The following is an 18,770-nucleotide window of genomic DNA, read 5'->3' as shown; positions in this document are numbered from 1 at the left end:
GCTGTTGACATGAGTATGGAATATTAACTAACTGGGGACTATAACAATGTGTATGCTTGTAGAGTGAATAGCGTAATTTATGTACTTTTTTTTAAATCCTTATGTCTGTAGAAATACGATGAGTGGAAATGAGAAAGTAAATGGTGATTCATATTCTGTGTTAAACTCTCTTCCCCTTTCATGGAAGTTAACAACATTATTAGCTGCTGCATAGATATTCTATTTTGGAAATACCTCAACAACTATCTGAACTCACTGTAGCTTTTCTTTTTTAAAGGGGCGGGGAGAGAGATTATTTGTGGTTCTATTTTTCAAAATAGTGTATTTCCAAATATACTTATTTACATAAAGAAAGAAACTGTGAGGATGCTTGTCTGTTCTAAAGAAATTAACTTTTTTATAAGCTCTGGAGTGCTAGGTTTAGGGGTTTTTTATGTTTAAGTGCCAACATAGAATAGAAACATCTGTCTCAGTGAGGTTTCCAGGCCAAGTTTTCAAAACTGAAAAGCTGAAATACTGCTGATAAAAGCTAGAATTTTTAATGTCTATCCAGGTTTAAACTAAATGTTTAGAATCACACACCGCTGCACTAGATAGCATTCCATCTTAAATAACTAGGTGCCGGAGAAAGAAAAGTTTTAAAGTGCTTATATAGGAAAGACACAAGATCCCTAGGAGATATTTAATACAAAAATCCTTAACTTCATCCCCCCTTATTTATTGTTGAGTACTAAAATGAGATCAGCTACTCCAGAGTCAGATAGAACAAAATTAATGGGGAACTGTGCTATTAAAAACTTTAAAGTTATCTACTGAAGTTATTTAAAGAAGGGACTGCTCCTTAACTATTTCTCGCATGGTGGTCAAATCTGTAGTCTCTTCTATGGTTTCCTCAGGACTCACATTTTTATGGAATTAAGTTCTGATTAATGTGAAGATCATGCCTCCATTCAAATTAGCAAGGGTTTGCTACCAACATGAAAGGAGATGAGAAGAGAGGCTAGATTTAATCTTTCCTCAATGAATTTCTACATCATGGTGTTACATGTGGGATTCAGAAAAACATTAATCACCAAGGACTGCTTCAAGAAGTTAATTACCAAAGACTGCTTAGAAGAAGTTAATCACCAACGATTGACAGCTACCAAGGACAGAGTAGAGCTAGGAAGAAGTTAATCACCAACAACCGACAGAAACCAAGGACAGAGGAGAGGCCTGTTAGATAAGAAGGAATCTCTGAATGAAAGAGTGAACTCAGAAGAAAAAGGGAGTCTGAACATAAAACAAGAACATCCCTGGACATTGAGGAGCGTCAGCTGTGTTCTTAACAAAAGAAAACAGCCAAATCAGCATGATTAGGTGGAAAAAATCAACGAGGTCAACAAGCGACAGCTCGAATTTGAGGATAATGACCACCAAGGACCCCCGAAAGAATCCCCAGAATTAAACAGCGTGTGCTCCGGTGGGAGGGGAAATATGTTAATGATTTCTGGGAAATAATTGTAATATTAATGACTTTTCTTGGAAAATTAATGAATATGTATGTTTAAGTTTGATAAATACCTTGCTGGCATGACCTATGGCATACACACTAGGTGGAGATATCCCCTGTGCATCCAGCGCTGCAATAAAGAATGCCTACTTTCTAAATGCCAAATTGGCGTTAGAAAGTTTTTGGACCGGTTTGCGGTAACAATGGTGCTTGGCAGTTTGAAGGGAAAAAAAAGCAGCAAGGTGATCCATATTTAGACTGTAAATCTGTACTTTCCCTCCTCTTTTAGGTGCTCTTTTGTCAGATTATACAGCACCTCTCTGACTGAGCCGGTCACTGACTGTTTAAACACTTTCCCTTGTAGGCTTGGTCCCATGATGTGTGTAACCATGGACAGTGGAATAAAACCATGCGCTCAGTGAAAGCAACCAAAGGTTAGTAGTGCAAGGAAATTATTTATTTCTAGTAATTTCAAGCAGTTCTACAGCGTCTGCCATAACTCCGTGTTCCAAATAGACTGAAATTTTGCATAAAACAGGCTGTGGAAGAAGGGAGGAACTGGCAGCTAAAAGACAAGAGAGCAATTAGACACAACTCACTGTCACTTCTGTGTATTTTTTGCAGCATTTCAATAATCTAACAAAACCAGTAAATAACATAGCTGGATTCTCAATTGCTATGGGCTTTCTGAAGCATTTTATACTCATTTTGCTGGAAAGAATCAGATACACAAGATGAAAGACATTTGAAGGACAGGTCCATACTTTGAAGGGGAGATTTTGGTCTACAGGCATATTTTATGTTAAAATTGTGTGAGTTTAACATTGCTCAAGATGAATTTTGAAAAACTTTTTTTCCCTTTTGGAAAGAAGTGGAGTCTTTTTTGGTATTCAGAGGATTCCCTTCCCCTTCTCCCTTTTTAATGTCAATCCTTTGTACCCAAAGAGTCTTCAAGATCTAACTGTTCCTTATTTTGCCCAGGGAGTTAGGGTGACAAGGAAACATAACAAAATGCATACTCCCTAACAATCCTCTCTGATGGAACACACACACATGGTTATATATATTTTATATGTATATACACACACATATATATTCGTATATATTTTTTTTGTGTGTGTATATACACTACTGCCAATCAATGAGCTAGGGACTGAAAGTCACATCCTGGTATAATTATTAGATACTTATCCCAGTTTTAAGCAATTTTTTTTAGGCTTTTGCCCTATCACAGGTGTTTTTAGAATCATCATTTTAGAGATCCTACAATTTTCACTTCAATTACTAGTCCTTCTTTGTGCATTGATTGATCCCTTTGTCTAAAGTTTCCATCTTAAAGTTTTGTCACTGAGCCTTTAGCTTCACACAGTATCTCAAAGATAATTCCACAATCATCTACCCTATTAGAAGGAAGTAATCTGTTTGCAAGCAGGTTTTTAAGATGCCTTCTCTTGTCCACAGCCTAACTAGGTCAGAGAGATGTGCTTTTATCTATCTTTAGAGGCAGATTTGTCCAGCACGGAGCTTCCTGAAACGAAACAGTAGTGTCTTTAGTACTGTAACCACTTTCATGCTCTCCACCCAATGTTTCCAAGAATGGTTTTATAAATAGTATCAACATGTCAGAGGTAACAGAGGGAAAATATGTCTAGTTTTCCAACCTAACCTCTGCCTGGTTGGACAGATGCATGTACGCAGACATACACACACACACTCTTTCAGATAAGCACATCCCTAGAGAGCCAAGGCAAAAGGTAGAAGCCTTATTTAAGATGAACCAAAATTTATAATCAATATTTTAGATGAACCCCAAATTCAGAAGCAGCTCCCTGTAGAATCAGTGGAATATAAAATTTTGCCAGAGGACAATTATTAATCTGCCTTGTCACACTGTACCATAGAAAAGATTGGAGCATTCTTAGGTGCCAATTACTCTGGAGACCTGAGGGGTTGTTGACATTAATTCTATATTTAATTTTCAAGTGGGGGTTTTACCCACCTGTTTAGAAACAAACAAAAAAACCCCTAGATTATGTCTATAAAACTGAAAGTAATTCAGAGAGTGGTCAAAGGACTTTCCTCCCCCAAATCTGCCAGGTAAATATCTCTGAGATTAAAACAAAGAAAATTAATTAATCTCTGCCTTCTTATTACAATACAAAGTGAGAGAAGCCAAGAAACACGGCACAAAACCTGATGGTACACAGTGTCCTTAGATCACTTGGCCATTGTTTTCTCTCACAGCAGCATGTTGATACAAACAAGTTTAAAATTTTTTGGTTTTGACTTTTCATGTCACAGCCATAATAAATGTGCACATTATTGTTTGTATTGCCATATCCTTTAGATGCACCACCAATTTCTAGAGCCTGTGCATGCACAACCAAGGACAGGATTTTGCCCACAAATAGCCTGGCTAAATTAAATTAAGCAGAAACATTGCCATACAGATTCATCTGCTAAGTAAGTAGTGTGTCACGGTACAGCATGTTTATGTTGTAAAGATGTTGTATAAGTCAAACTTGATTTAAACCACCAATTCTACCACAGGAAGGCCAAAGCTTCTTTGTTCTCCACTAGCCAATTTAATTCTGCTTTAAAAGGAATTTGTCTTATATGGGCCTAAGACATCCTTAGTTGCATTTAATTAAAAAACCAACAACCTCCAAACCAATAAACTAGACAATAAAATGTTAACCCCAGGAGAACAGGAAGAAAAAAAGAGATTTGAGGTTTTTTTTGTTTGTTTTAAGGAATTTGGGCAACGCAGAAATTAAATATGATGAAGAATGAAGAAACAAGTTTTAATGTGGACAGTACACGAGCCTCTCCCTTTTCCTGCTGCCTGCAGCTGCTGAGCCCTGTTACAAAGCCACACAGAACGACTCCATTTGGTGAAGAATTCAGATCACACCTCTCACATTTCCACTATGGCCCTCCTCCTCTTGGAGACATGGAAACTTTCCAGGGGTCCTTGGAAGGAGGGTCTCGGAAACGCAAGAGCGTGCCAACAAAAATGCCTCCTTGTATCGCTCTTGAGGGTTCCTCATCACCACCAGACAGACCTGAAGATCACAGTGATATAGGCTCTTCCAGTCTCCCCTTGGTGTTTCAACAGCCAGCACAGCCCGAATACAGTTCCCAGATGATCGACCTCTGCAACTTTGGTTTTCAGTTCTACAGAACTCTGAAGCACTTTGGAGCCAAGCCCATTAAGCAAGAACCAGTGAAGCCTAACATGGCATGGCCCAGTAGCCCAGCATTCATGCAGGCTCCTTACCCTTATTATCCTAAAGTCTATCCTGGCTTAATGTTTCCTTTTATTGTGCCCCCAAACTTTCATTCCAGGAACCCCTTTCAAATGAAAAGGACTCCAGAGCCACCCTTCAGGAGGGTTGAAGTAAGAGGAAGTGGTGAAAATAAACAGAAAGTGGAAAGAGTAGATGTCAACCTTCAGATAGACGACAGCTACTATGTTGATGTGGGGGGTGAACAGAAACGCTGGCAATGTCCCATGTGTGAGAAGTCTTATACATCCAAGTACAATTTGGTCACCCATATCTTGGGGCACAGCGGCATTAAGCCACATGCTTGCACCCGATGTGGCAAACTTTTCAAGCAGATGAGCCACTTGCACACGCATATGTTGACACACCAGGGCACTAGACCACATAAGTGCCAGGTGTGCCACAAGGCTTTCACTCAAACCAGTCACCTTAAGAGACACATGATGCAACACAGTGACATCAAGCCTTACAACTGCAGGATCTGTGGCAGAGGTTTTGCCTATCCCAGCGAGCTGAAAGCACACGAGTCTAAGCACAAGAGTGGCCGAGAGAACATTTGTGTGGAGTGTGGTCTGGACTTCCCAACCTTGGCCCAGCTGAAGAGACACTTAACAACCCACCGTGGCCCTATACAGTACAGTTGCACTGAATGTGATAAGACCTTCCAGTACCCGAGTCAGCTGCAAAACCACATGATGAAGCACAAAGACATCCGTCCGTATATCTGCACTGAATGTGGCATGGAGTTTGTGCAGCCTCACCATCTCAAACAACACTCCCTAACTCACAAGGTAAGCCATCACAAGTTGCACTGTCACCTTGCATCGGAAGGTAGCACAAGGATTACAGACTACTAAAGATACATGAACCTCCTTGGAAAGAAGGTAATCAGTCTATAGAGCCTCATGCTGGCTCTTTGCCAGTGGAAGAATTTTATGCAGAGCAAAAGCCCCAGCAGCACTGGCAATACTAGAAGCTAGATGTCTCTGCCAGTCTTAAGAAAGTACATGCAAAAATGTTTTGTTACAAACAGGAGTTAAATTACACCACCTGTATTATTTCCCAAAATTGTATTCACATCTCTCTGTTTCTGGGTTTTATCTTCAGAATGACCTTCTGTAAAATAATATAATTTTGTAGAGCTGTCTAACCCCCCTGAAATTTTAACAGAAATTTTCTACTGAAAAACAGATCTATTGCTTTGCTTCACTTAACTGGGAAGTAGGTGGATATGCAGTAGGCTGTATGTATGCAGCAAAAGAAAGTATATTATTACTCATCAGAATTTGAAGAATCATTATAATGAGACATTTAGGGAAAAAAACAACCTAAGAAAAATTCCCCTTTGTGCATAAGTTATCCAGAATGACAGTTAATAAAAGTGGACAAGCAGGACCATAATCCCAGCCAATTCGTATCAAGTGGCAGTCTTGCCACTACTGTCAGTAATGACAGCAGTGTCAGTTTTGACTAGGAGCAGGCTTTGGAACACATCCAAAAGGATCACTTTAAAAAGTGTTCCATTCAACAATGTCTGAAATTAGTTTATCTACCTTTACAACAATGTTATTAAGACAAGTCAAAAAAACCCCACATTTTATAAAAATTTGCTTCCAGTCTTGCACATTTTTTCCTTTAACACTTGAATTTTGGCTTTTATATGAAAACCAGAAAGCTACAGCATTTTAGTCTAATAGACACATTTTCTTTTAAAAAACAACAACCTCTACTTCCACATTTGCTTGTTCTTCCCTACTACACTATTATAATTTCTGCTCTTTCTGGAGATTCCCTGGTCTTTGGATTTACCATGTAAAATTCTACTAATTCAAAACTTGATAGTTTTTTGTCATAGGAAATGCAATGCCCTTGAGCCTTTAGAGAGCTTCTGCTTCTTTGCCCACAGCTGCAGCTGTGAACATAATTAACAGTACTTAGCTGCCCAAATATAGCTTCACATCAGATAAGCAGACACTTAAAGTTGCTGTTGGTGTTCACAGTTTTAGCTTTGCAATTAACTATGAAAACCACTTACTGGTACAAAAGTAGAGATTTTTTTCAAGTAATCCTTGTAATGGGGGCCTGCAGGAGGAGTAATTGCTCTTGGAACTTCAATAGTAAATCCTCATTACCTTCAGCAAGTTATATTCAAACTCTTATAGCGTTTAGTGGTAAATTCATTGATTTTCATAGCATCTAAATGTCTTTTTGAGGAGCTGGCAGTTAGACCACATGGGTGTGACCAAGAATATTGAATTATGCATTAGTAAATTGACCAGATGGCCTACAGGGTGCTAGAAATGCTCTGTACACACCAGATAAAATGGGGTCACTCCATTAGAGTTAGTGCAAGTCCCACTAAGAGTAAGTAGTTATTTCTCTTCCTTGAATGTAACATGTACGTCCTTATTTGGTGGCATTGCTTGAATACTTCTTGGTTATTTCAGATTATTTTCTATAGCTTTCTTCAAAACAGGGACAGGTCTTTTTTAGAAGCCAATGATGCTCAATTACTGTAGGCAGGCACTACTTTAGTCTCTTAACTGGTTAGCTTTTATTCTTGGTCAATAAGTGTACACATTTGATCAATATTTTACATTAGCAGCAGAGTAGGACAGAGAAGCTCTGCTACTATGTCTCACTGATTTGTAAACTTACTGATGGAAACAAAACTCGTTATTACATTAAGCTTACATTTTGTTTTCCCTCTCTGCTTCTCAGATTCTTGTAAGAATTTGCCAAGAAAAAATACACAAGTATCTATTACTTTAGCAAATGATGTTAAAAGCAAAATCATTTATTACCTGCTTTGCTATTGCAGAATGAATAATTCATATATTGCTGTACTGAAGATGAGATTATCTAGAAAATATTCCATCTACAGAATTTTCTGATTTTTTTCTTTTCTTACAGGGTGTGAAAGAGCACAAATGTGGAATTTGTGGCCGGGAATTTACTCTGCTGGCCAACATGAAACGACATGTCCTGATCCACACCAATATCAGAGCCTATCAATGCCATTTGTGCTTCAAGAGCTTTGTGCAAAAGCAGACTCTCAAGGCCCACATGATTGTTCACTCTGATGTTAAACCCTTTAAATGCAAGGTAAGTATATCTCCTTTGGTGGCAGAGGCATAAACCCACTGTGATGTTATCACCTGGTGATATGGTAGAATTAGAAAAACGGGAGTTGCTAACACATTCTACAGTTGTACTTAAATTAGCATAAAACAGTCTAGTTTCCTTTCTTGATCCGAGTTCTGCTTAGGTAGCACAAAATAATGGAGGTAAATATCTGTGATTTACTCCCTTCCCCTTCAATATCAGTAACTTTCATCCTCAAATATTTTTTCCACTTAGTGAGCATTTAAATGCCACTGTGGTTTGAGGACAATAAACATACCTGATATTTGCTTAGTACAGCCATCCAAACAGAAGTCTAAGTAAGTGCTTAATAGCTTGAAACACTGACTAAACACATAGATCAACTCATGCACCCTGCAGAGGACCATGGAAAAGCAGCAGCCACGACTTCACACAGTGATGTTATGCAACAGATCAGGGAAGGACTCAAAGAAAGCCACAGCAAAACTGAACTGCAGAAGGGATTTGAATAGACCAAATGTAATTACCAGACTGAAATTCAGGGCAGGACATCAGTATCCTAACGAAACAGCCTCTGAGACCATCTGGCCTTTTTAGGATCCTCTGGGAATTCCAGTTTGCTACCTCCCTCCAGCACACTGGAGGCTGACATTCCCTTTCCATCCCCTCTTCTCCCCCCTCCCCATAAACTTTTGAGGCTTTGGCTTTCTTGACTGTGCTCACCTCTAATTTCTTCCTTATGAATGTTTATATTCTTATTCAGTATTGGACACTACATCTGTTCCTTTTGCTGCCTATCTGGTTCATTATTGTAGTCATACCTTGTGTAGTCAAAGGCTGTAGGTTTTATTACCACTTTGATCTGCTCTAAGAGGGCTATAAATATGGAGTGGAGCATATTATCCAGTTTATGCCTAAGTAACTGAAGATTGATCTGGAAGCAATTTCTAGAACTCTTTCATCCAACATCTTTATGGAATTAAAGATTTTCTTAAAAGGAGTCTTTCATCGAGAAGCAAAGCTGGATGAAAAATTTTAAATGGAATTATTTTCTCTTGAAAAATGTAGAACTTAAAAATGTCATAGGAAAATATGGCTTTCAGTGATAATTTTAATAGGAAAATGTCAAAATTAATCTTTTTTACTTCCTCATTTTGCTTTGATAACTTTGAAAAAAATAAAAGCAAAGCCAGCCGGGAACTGGAGTAACGACAGTATGTTTTCCAGCCAGTAACAAAAGCTCTACAGGAACACCTGTTTTTCTTATTTTTTTCTTACTTTTCTGTCCCCACTCAATGTTCCTAGGAGGAAAGAAACAAGTAAGCACAGTGAACCAGTTTCTCCTATGGCTGAAGGGGTATGAATCAACATCAATGCCCCTGAACAGAGTGGAGATCCTAACTATAAGCAAAGGGAGAATCAGGAATTGCTCTTTGGCATTAGGAACATCCCTTGCCTCTCTGGCAGAACCCTTGAAAGACTTGAGCAAGTATTTCTGGCTGGTATTCAGAGGGTTAAGGCAATGACCAGATAGCAGCCTTTTGGCACCAAGCTCCTCCTCAGCAGAAGGAAGGATATAGCTGTATGAACAGCCTGCTTAACAATGGCTCACATGTCCCCCGGGAACACCTGCAAATAGATTTCATCTTGCTTTCTCTTGTACTTTTCAAAGCTTCCTGTTTTCTCACGGTCCTTTTGGACAGTTTACAGTCTTTCTCCCTCTCCTTCTCTCTTTGAGGAAAGGAACACCCTTCTTATGAAGAAAAAAAAAAGAAAAAAGAAGAAGAATGCAAGGGAAAGAGCACAGCAGTAGCCTTTCTACTTCATCACATGCAGTGGTTTTCTTTACCTTTTTCACACAACAAAAAAACCCATGAGGCTTTCCTATGTGTCTAATCACAGCTAAGTACAGACTATCTGAAGTGAGGGAGTAGCAGTTGTTTCCTCATCCAGCTGCAGCCTGGATCTGTGTTTGATTTTTCTCTGGAGTGAACTTCTCTGTAGCTTTTCAAGGCCTGAGCCCATGTTTCCTTGTTTATTTCTGTTTTAAACAAAAACACTGAAGAGTTCTGAAGGAGTTGCACCAACTGGTGCAATAGTGCTAATTCTGATTTGCAGAGGAAGCTCCTATGAAATTTAAAGTTGCTTTTAGTGCTGAAGTCAATAATGTTTTAGACTTGTAATAAAGAATGCAATGAAGTTTTCTCCAGCCTAGCGAAATGCACTTTGCAGCAGATGTTTTGAACTCCACTTTTTCCCATCTAAAATCATGGGTTTAGATCAGGAGTCAAAACCAAAGAAAATGTGGGAGATAAGCACTTTGGGAAGAAACAAAACAGACTGACAAATCTAGAAGGGTGATACTTCATGCAGTGGCTTAGGAAGACAAAATCTAGTGTTGAACTAATTCAGCTTTTCTAGCAAACTGTACTGAAGTCCATTTCACCAGCCAGTGCATCAAAGTGTGTTCAGCAGACTTGCAGCTGAGGTCTTTCTCTTCAGGGCTTGAATTTTATTTTGTCTAGAGAGCCTAACAAAAGGCCCACAAGTCATTCCTGCTATCCCAAGATCTCTTGCATGAGCTTTGCATCTCCCTGAGTGCTAAGGTGCTCTGTGGTGACTTCTGCTGGAGCTCCCTCCCATGCAACTGGCTCTGGGTCATCTTTCACACTCTGCTCATCAGTGCTCACACCCCTGTCCTGTCACAAAGGAAGAAAATCTTGTACACCTTCCTAGTTTGGTCTGCAGACTCAGGCTGTTGTTTAAGCACTAGCTGTGAACCCCAGCTAGCTCTGAGTTGCCATCTTTCAGCACGTGAGCCTGAAACCTGCTCCCTTCGCCCTCTGAATCATGGACATTCATCTGAAACTTGTCTTGTGCCTTTTGAAAGAGACATCTTACCCAGATACCATGCCACACAGAGCCATGGTTCTGAAAAAACAATTTTCATATCTGCATTTCTTTCACTTTCCTGCCACACCTCTCCACTCTGGTACCTTTTCCTCATGTCCCCAGAGGAGATTTCAGGACAGGAACACATTACACATCCCTAAGACTGTGCATGGCTTTGGGAAATGGAAAACCTACCCCCTTTATTCAGAAACACAAAACGTTTATGCTGTAAGGAAGTATCCTTTAGGAAGTCCCTTCTCTTTTCATTATGAAGAAAGAGAAATGTTGCCTTGACAGAAAAAAAAATGCTCCTACCAGACCCATTTTACTACTCAATACCTTATAAAGATATAGATTTGCATGAAGTACTCTAGCCATTCACCTGTTTAGCCTGATTTTCCTTGATTACCAGTTTAGATAGAGAAATAAAGACCTAGCTATCAGAAAGCAAAAGTGAGTGAGAACACAGGTCAGCCAAGCAGATAACCAGAAGCCTTCTGCTAAGAGGTATTAGAGAGGTATTATTATTGGCATTCTTACAGCCAGAGAAATATTGACATATCATAGATCATTCCAGCAGCTGTCAAGATATATTAAGCTGGTGTTCTTCCTTGTGATTTTTCTGTGCTCATCAGTGCTTCTTCTCCTCTTTCTTTCCTCCCGGCACTTTCAGAATGTTTTTGGTGCATTCATTTCACTGAATATAAGTCATCCGGCAGATTAGCTTTCTTTGAATGCAAAAGAGAGACAGTTCTCTTTCCTAAGTTGCTGTATGACCCTTGGAATATATCTTACTTTTACAAATTAATAACTCATTTTCAGTGGCTATTCTTTTTTTATTTTTTTCACTTTGCTGATAAATTTATTTGCTATAATGTTCATTTTAGCAAAATCACAGAGAGCAAATCACAGAAGAGCACTAATGTAGCTGAAGTGAATATTTTTTTAAAAGCAAGTGAATATTTCCAGACTTGTCCTTTTTGCAACATTGACTCAGCTCTAGTCTTTCTTTAAAAACAATACCACTGCAAATTTTTATATTAGTGAACTGCTTCCATTTTCCCTCAAGAGATGGTTTAAAAAGCAAAGGAGTAGTGAAGTACTACTTCACCGAGGATCATTCCACTACCTACATTTCATCCAGCTATTCCAGGTGATGGCTTTGTGAATTTGAATCAAAAAATACTGTAGCAGACCTTCTGTACTACCAAAATAAATTAAATCAGAAATCAGATTGGACCAAAAATTTGGTGGAATCTCAGTAATTGCTTTTTAATCATTTTATTCCAGATGAGTACACTGCTTGCTATAAGTTTCAATTACTCAGTAATGGTGATTCTGGCTCATATAGTAATAAAGATCATAAAAAAAAAAATCTGATGGTAAAAGCATTTGTCTAAAAACATTCCAAAAAAAGAGCTTAAGTAGAAAGCAAACACAGAAGTTTGCATAGGATGGAAATAGCCACCTGAATGTGAATAAAATTATAAATCCTGATAGGGTATGACCAGAAGACAAGTAAGACTAGAAGTTTGTAATAGTGATGTCAAACTCTCATGTCTTGAATCATAGAATCATTTAGGTTGGAAAAGACCCTTAAGATCATCACGTCCAACTGTAAACCTAACACTGTTTCGTGGTTTAACCCCAGCCGGCAACTGAGCACCACACAGCTATTCGCTCCCCTTCCCGGTGGGATGGAGGAGAGAATTGGAAGGGCAAAAGTAAGAAAACTCGTGAGTTGAGATAAGAACAGTTTAATAATTGGAAAAAAAAATTGTAGTGAAAAGGAAAACAACAACAACAAAGAGAGGATCAAAACCCAGGAAAAACAAGTGATGCAACTGCTCACCACCCACCAACTGATGCCAAGCCAGTCCACGAGCAGCAATTGTTGCCCCCTGGCCAACTCCCCCCAGTTTATACACTGGGCATGACGTCATATGGTATGGAATAGCCCTTTGGCCAGTCTGGGTCAGCTGTCCTGGCTATGCTCCCTCCCAGCTTCTTCTGCACCTGGCAGAGCATGGGAAGCTGAAAAGTCCTTGACTAGTGTAAACTCTGCTCAGCAAGAACTAAAACATCAGTGTGTTATCATCAACATTATTCTCATCCTAAATCCAAAACACAGCACTATACCAGCTACTAGGGAGAAAATTAACTCTATCCCAGCTGAAACCAGGAAACACTGCCAAGTCCACCACCACACCATGTCCCTAAGCACCACATCTACACGTCTTTTAAATACCTCCAGGGATGGGGACTCAACCACTTCCCTGGGCAGCCCATTCCAATGCTTGACAACCCTTTCAGTGAAGAAGTTTTTCCTAATATCCAATCTAAACCTCCCCTAGTGCAACTTGAGGCCATTTCCTCTAGTCCTATCACTTGTTACTAGGGAGAAGAGGCTGACCCCCACCTCGCTACAACCTCCTTTCAGGTAGTTGTAGAGAGCAATAAGGTCTCCCCTCAGCCTCCTCTTCTCCAGGCTAAACAACCCCAGTTCCCTCAGCTGCTCCTCATAAGACTTGTTCTCTAGACCCTTCACCAGCTTCGTTGCCCTTCTTTGGATGCGAGAATATATTTGATTTATAAGGGTCCAGACTACAAAAGGACCCATCTAGATAAACAGCAACAATGAAAAAAAAACCTTATTGTTTCATCAAATGGAAATATCAATGATTCGAGCTGTCAGGAACACACTTCAGGGAAAGCTGAGCCATTCTTGCAGCCCATGACTGTTTAAATTCCAGCTTACTCACCAGAGACACTGAAACACAGAAGCTGGTAAACAGATTTAGAAAATACAAATGAAATGGCTCACCAGGGCAGAAAGTTATACTTTGAATTACATTCAAGTTAAGAGTCTTTCAGGTTACGTACTTAAACTTCTCTCCTCCTTACAACAACATTCCCTGATTTTGGGGAATCCTTGACTGTGTGTCTCTCCTAGTCACCAAATTTTAAAAAAATGGCAGCAGTGCAGAAGGCCCTAGATAGATCAAACTCAAACACGTATTTTTGTCTGCAGGTTTTTTGCCTGTATCTTTGAAAAACAAATTGCAGCCAGAAGCTGCCAGGGTTCAAGTTGAGAAGGATAGGTTCTATTCCCTGTTAAAATGTTCTCCTTGGAAGTACCCCTACGAACAAATAATTTTAATTTTTACTGTTTTTGACAGCTTTGTGGAAAGGAATTTAACAGAATGCACAATTTAATGGGACACATGCACTTGCACTCAGACAGTAAGCCTTTCAAGTGCCTCTACTGTCCCAGTAAATTCACCTTGAAGGGGAACCTAACCAGACACATGAAAGTCAAACACAGCGTCATGGAAAGAGGATTTCATTCTCAAGGTAATATTTTTCAGTTATTCTCTGAGAGGTTTGAAGGTGCATATCAGTAAACCCAAATGGGCTTTGTACCACAGATCTACGATCTTGTACCATAGATCCAATGTGATTGGAAGAGATTGAATCCCATAAGCCTGGGAAGTTGTTATTAACTATCTATATTACTCCAGTGCTATAGTTCAGAGATCCCCAAGGTAGTGACCCTTGTCTCATAGACCTTTCAGACTAGATATCTGATGACAAAGAGGTACAGACTGAGACGGAGTAGTAGATGGAGACAAAATGAGACAGTATTTGTGAGCACAAAAGAAATAATTTTAGCGCATTAAGTTGCTGTTGTCAAGTGTTAGGGAAAATATAGTCAGTAGTGTTAGAGCAGAGGATTTATCAAGCCATACCAAATGTTCTTGTACTTAAGCCCAGGGCTGCCCATTACTGTGGGGAAGGTGCAATATCCACAGCACCACAGAGCTTCTCCCAGCATGTGGGTACCCCTGAGACACAAATGGGAGTGAGCTGGTGGAGCCTTAGTGAGACTTAGGCACATGTAGTTGGCCAGGGGAATGATTGGAGGATATGGCTGAAATTGCATTGATCTTCCTGACTGAGGGTGTAGTTCCATTATTTTTTAATAAATTTTACAGTTTGGGGGGAAGGGGGGTGATTCCTAGATGCTGACAGACCACAGCCTAGCAGCCATGAACAAGCAGACGTTTTTCCCCAGACACATCTGGTTGGGAGTTTATAGTTTTTCTCTCATGTTTGAGGCACATCCCCATGGTTTTAAAAATGGGGATAAATCGTAAATACATTCAAAGTTGACAGAAGCAAAAAATCTAGAAGATTTCACGGGTCTTGTTCACTGCTTATTTGATTCTAGTCTGGAATGGGAATGGAAGCCCGAATGGCTCTACATCCAAGAGCCTTTCTGCTTAAGATATGTTTATTCTGTGATGTGTTGACATAGTTGATGTTAGATAAAGGCCATAAGCTCAGACCCAGTTTACAAAGAAGCATGTGGACAGGAAGAGATGCTCCTCCCTCATCTCAAAGTATATGGATTTTTGACCACTCAGTGCATCCTGCAAAGCATTTCCTACCTCCCACCCACCACATACATACACTTCCTAAAATCAGCCTCGTGTGCACACATGCCAATGCTATCTAAAGAAGTGGGGGAATTAGGGGGGATTGTTTTGAGAGTTTGAGTATCCAAGATATTTTGTTTGTTAAGACTTTCTGGATAAATAACTAACTAACTCCTTCATGGGTAAGATTTCTTGGTGTTCCTCAAATTCAGACTTTAGGGCAGCCTAGCACATATGGAAAACACATACTCTAATGACATTTGGGATAAAATTTACAAAGATCCTAACAAATATTAATATAAATGGCTCTTTTTTTCCTGTAAATCTCCTACATCACCATGCTAGTTACACAATTACTTGTAATTGAAGACAGCCTAAGTGCTTTTCAGTGTACAGAGATTCTTCAGCCCTTGAGGCTTATCAGATATAAGACAATTTGTGAGGGTTGCCACCTGCTCATGAACCATTTTAACAAATATAACCTGTTGCAAAGTAGCAGCTGTATCTAGTGAGGCTGCATAAATCCTGCAGAAACTGGATTCAGTTACTGAGGAAAAAAAAACAAACCCAAACTAATCAAGTAAAATAGTGGCTCTCATAGATTTTTGCTATTGGGTGAAATCCTCACCACAGTACTGTCATCTTTCTTTTAATTAAGATGGACTCTGCCTGCAGTGTCTGAATCTTCTTCTGTGCATCCTGATGGTCAGAGCACATTTAAGTCCACAGATGCCTCCTGGGTAACGTCTGGGTTTCCAGCAAGAGGAACAGAAATGAGACGCTCTGACAAATATTAAGACAAACTAGATCCAGGACCACACTCAGATTTATACTGCACAACTCAAAATCATCATTTGATTATAGTGGTTTCTTCAAGCTGAAGCACTATCTAGTGCATATAGCTTTTCAGTGGCACTAGATGAGAGAGGAAAAATCAAGGAGAGTGGAGGTCGTAGACTGACAAGACATGATTGTGTTTTCATTTTTAAAGTAGTAACTTTGAACCAGAGGGTCCATAGAACAAATATGTTAACATGTTTTTAATCTCTTCCACTCCTCTGGAAAAAAATGTACAAAATCTGGGACTTTGAGTATGGCATGTGATGGTTTAGATCAAAGTGTTCATTTAAAAAAAATAGGAAGGAGGAAGTGGGTAGGTTCACTGGCAAAAATAGTTTACAAGAGGCCAGGACACTTCACTTTTATTCCTAGCTCTCTCATCAAGTGTCTGGCATGTACAGCACAATGTTTTGTGTGTCCTGACCTGACTGTGAAGTGGATACAATAGTACTTTTAACAGCATCTCAAAGGAGATGCCATGAGATGTAAACAGAAAAGTAGTTGGAGATAGCTAGGTAGAAGACAAAGGTAAAATATTAAACAGAAGGCCATCTCACGTTTTTTAACCATGTGTCACATAGTAAAATTTGCTATATATAAATTGTTCCTTTCCCCCCTCCTCAAACCACTACAAGGTTTTGGAAGAAGAATTTCTCTGTCCCAGACAAATGCCTTGAAAAGCTTGGAACAGGAAGAACCCTTTGATCTTTCCCAGAAAAGCCAAGGGAAGGGAATCTCATTTCATTTGGATGGCAAGAGTGCCAAGGGAAGCTCATGCCAGGAAGAAGACGACGACAACTGCTATGAGACAGAGCATTACAGCCCTAGCATTTACCATCACGACAACAACAAGCTGTACATGGCTCAAGATCTGTCTGGCAAACCTGAGTGCATGACGAAGGACTGCAATGAGAAGGAAAAAATGCTAAGTAAGGGAGGACTGGAGAAGAGAATAGGAAATTCAGACAAACAGGAGAGCCAAGGAGAGAGAGACCTTGCAAACAACAAAGAACACCTCAGCTTTAGATCCTTTGAAAAGGCCAGACTTGGCCATTCTCTCTCTGATTACTTGTATTTCAAACACAGGGACAAGAGTTTGAAAGAATTACTGGAAAGAAAAATGGAAAACCAAACAATGCTTATAGGCATTTAAATGGACATTTTAAAACAGCTGGAAAATTAGAACCAGATAGCTTTTCAGCATGAACTGTAATTTACCAAAGCCTGGAAGTTTGTAGTAGTCTTTAGAAATAAACAAGCCAAATGAATAAAAATAATTTAAGGTAAAACACATACATTAAAAAAATGAAGCAGTCCAAGGTCACCAAGAAATGCAATAGATATCGAACACTAACATTTTTATACTTATTCAATTGATGTAAAAGCAGACAATGGGGTGGGTACAGAAGTTTATTTTCCTTTATCTGGGGTGGTAGAGACTTATACACAATTTTCTAGTTATCAAAAAGCAACATACTTTAGTGTGTGATTTATTATCTGACTAAATATATATGAACATTTCTAACCATAGGTCTCAAAAAATCTGAAAATGCTAAGTATTTCACAGTATAAGCAAGAGTACTATTAAATATGGTGTGCGTGAAAGTTCTGTCACTCTCAGAACTAACACAATCCAAATACTTTCATTTACTAAAGTTACTGTTTTAGTTCAACCACTTACAATGAGAAATGGGAAACAAATTAAGTAGAAATGCTAATGTCTTGTGAGACAGTGAAGTGCAACTCTGCAAGGCTTTGAAAGGACTGGAATTTATGGTCACAGAAGCTTTTCCTCTGGCACAAGGAATGTTCATGTTTTGCTATGTTTCAGTCAGTATGGGAGTATTCAGCAATTCTTCAAGTGAAATAGCATGGACTGCATTGACATTTTGTTCTACTGTCTGCTCAGACCAACACATTTAATCATCAGCAGAAGCAGCGTGTAGCATTTGCAAGTCTTGCTGTAATTACACATAAAGCAATAAGAGTAATTTCATTGAGAAAATGATGTAATTTTGCTGTTTATCTGTTCAGTTTATCTTGGCTAGCAAGGATGATTTTGAAATTCCCAGGTCCGATCAGATTTTATTTTAGAAGAGATGCCAAAAAAGAGCCCTTACAGGGCAAGCAGTACTTCACAGAGGAAAACTGTTTTTCGATTTCCTCTTATCATCTGAGTTAGAAATTTCCCTTATTAACATGGCTTGACCAGTAAGCTCCAGGCCTTTCAGAAGAATTCTATTAATGCAGTTTTTAATGAGTCATTCCCAACTTTTCATCCTCTGATTCCCATACAATTATATGTTCATAACAAATATATATACACAATTATGTGTTCATAAAAGCACATTCCATTGATTGCATGAATAGTTTGACCAGCACCTTAATTCCTGCATCTTCAAGATATACGACAAAGAGCCCCAAGCCATCCTGTTGCTTTTAAGGAAATAAAGATTTAATAAGTAGTTTAATTATTCCTATGTCATTTTGACATCCCAGCTCAAAAGGTTAAAACTTTTATATATATGGTACATCATTTCCAAATATTACTTCGTTCTTCACTTACCTGCCAAGATCTTGATTTGAAATACCTTGTTATCATCATGCTCAATATATAGCAAGTTATAATCAAATATTAAGTCATATACTTATGGCTTGCTAAGGCTAGAGGCCTGTAGCTGCAGCTCTCTGCCATTATAAGAAACCTCTTGCCTT

The 18,770-nt window shown here is 39.1% G+C and overlaps 1 protein-coding gene across 1 annotated transcript; it reads left to right on the top strand.

Moving 5' to 3' along the window:
* The first annotated feature begins 1,856 nt into the window (after positions 1 to 1,856).
* Positions 1,857 to 17,424, top strand: LOC309601905 (zinc finger protein 366-like). The gene is made up of 5 exons (XM_082335164.1): positions 1,857 to 1,926; positions 4,246 to 5,570; positions 7,693 to 7,884; positions 13,956 to 14,130; positions 16,691 to 17,424. The coding sequence occupies exons 1-5, from the start codon at positions 1,902 to 1,904 to the stop codon at positions 17,206 to 17,208; spliced, it is 2,235 nt and encodes a 744-aa protein (XP_082191290.1). The 5' UTR covers positions 1,857 to 1,901; the 3' UTR covers positions 17,209 to 17,424.
* Positions 17,425 to 18,770: the final 1,346 nt, after the last annotated feature.

This window comes from Platalea leucorodia, assembly GCF_965183815.1.
Source record: "Platalea leucorodia genome assembly, chromosome: W".
NCBI classification, from domain to species: Eukaryota; Metazoa; Chordata; class Aves; order Pelecaniformes; family Threskiornithidae; genus Platalea; species Platalea leucorodia.
The sequence above is the reverse complement of the archived record's forward strand: the minus strand, read 5'-3'. Positions and strand labels throughout refer to the sequence as shown.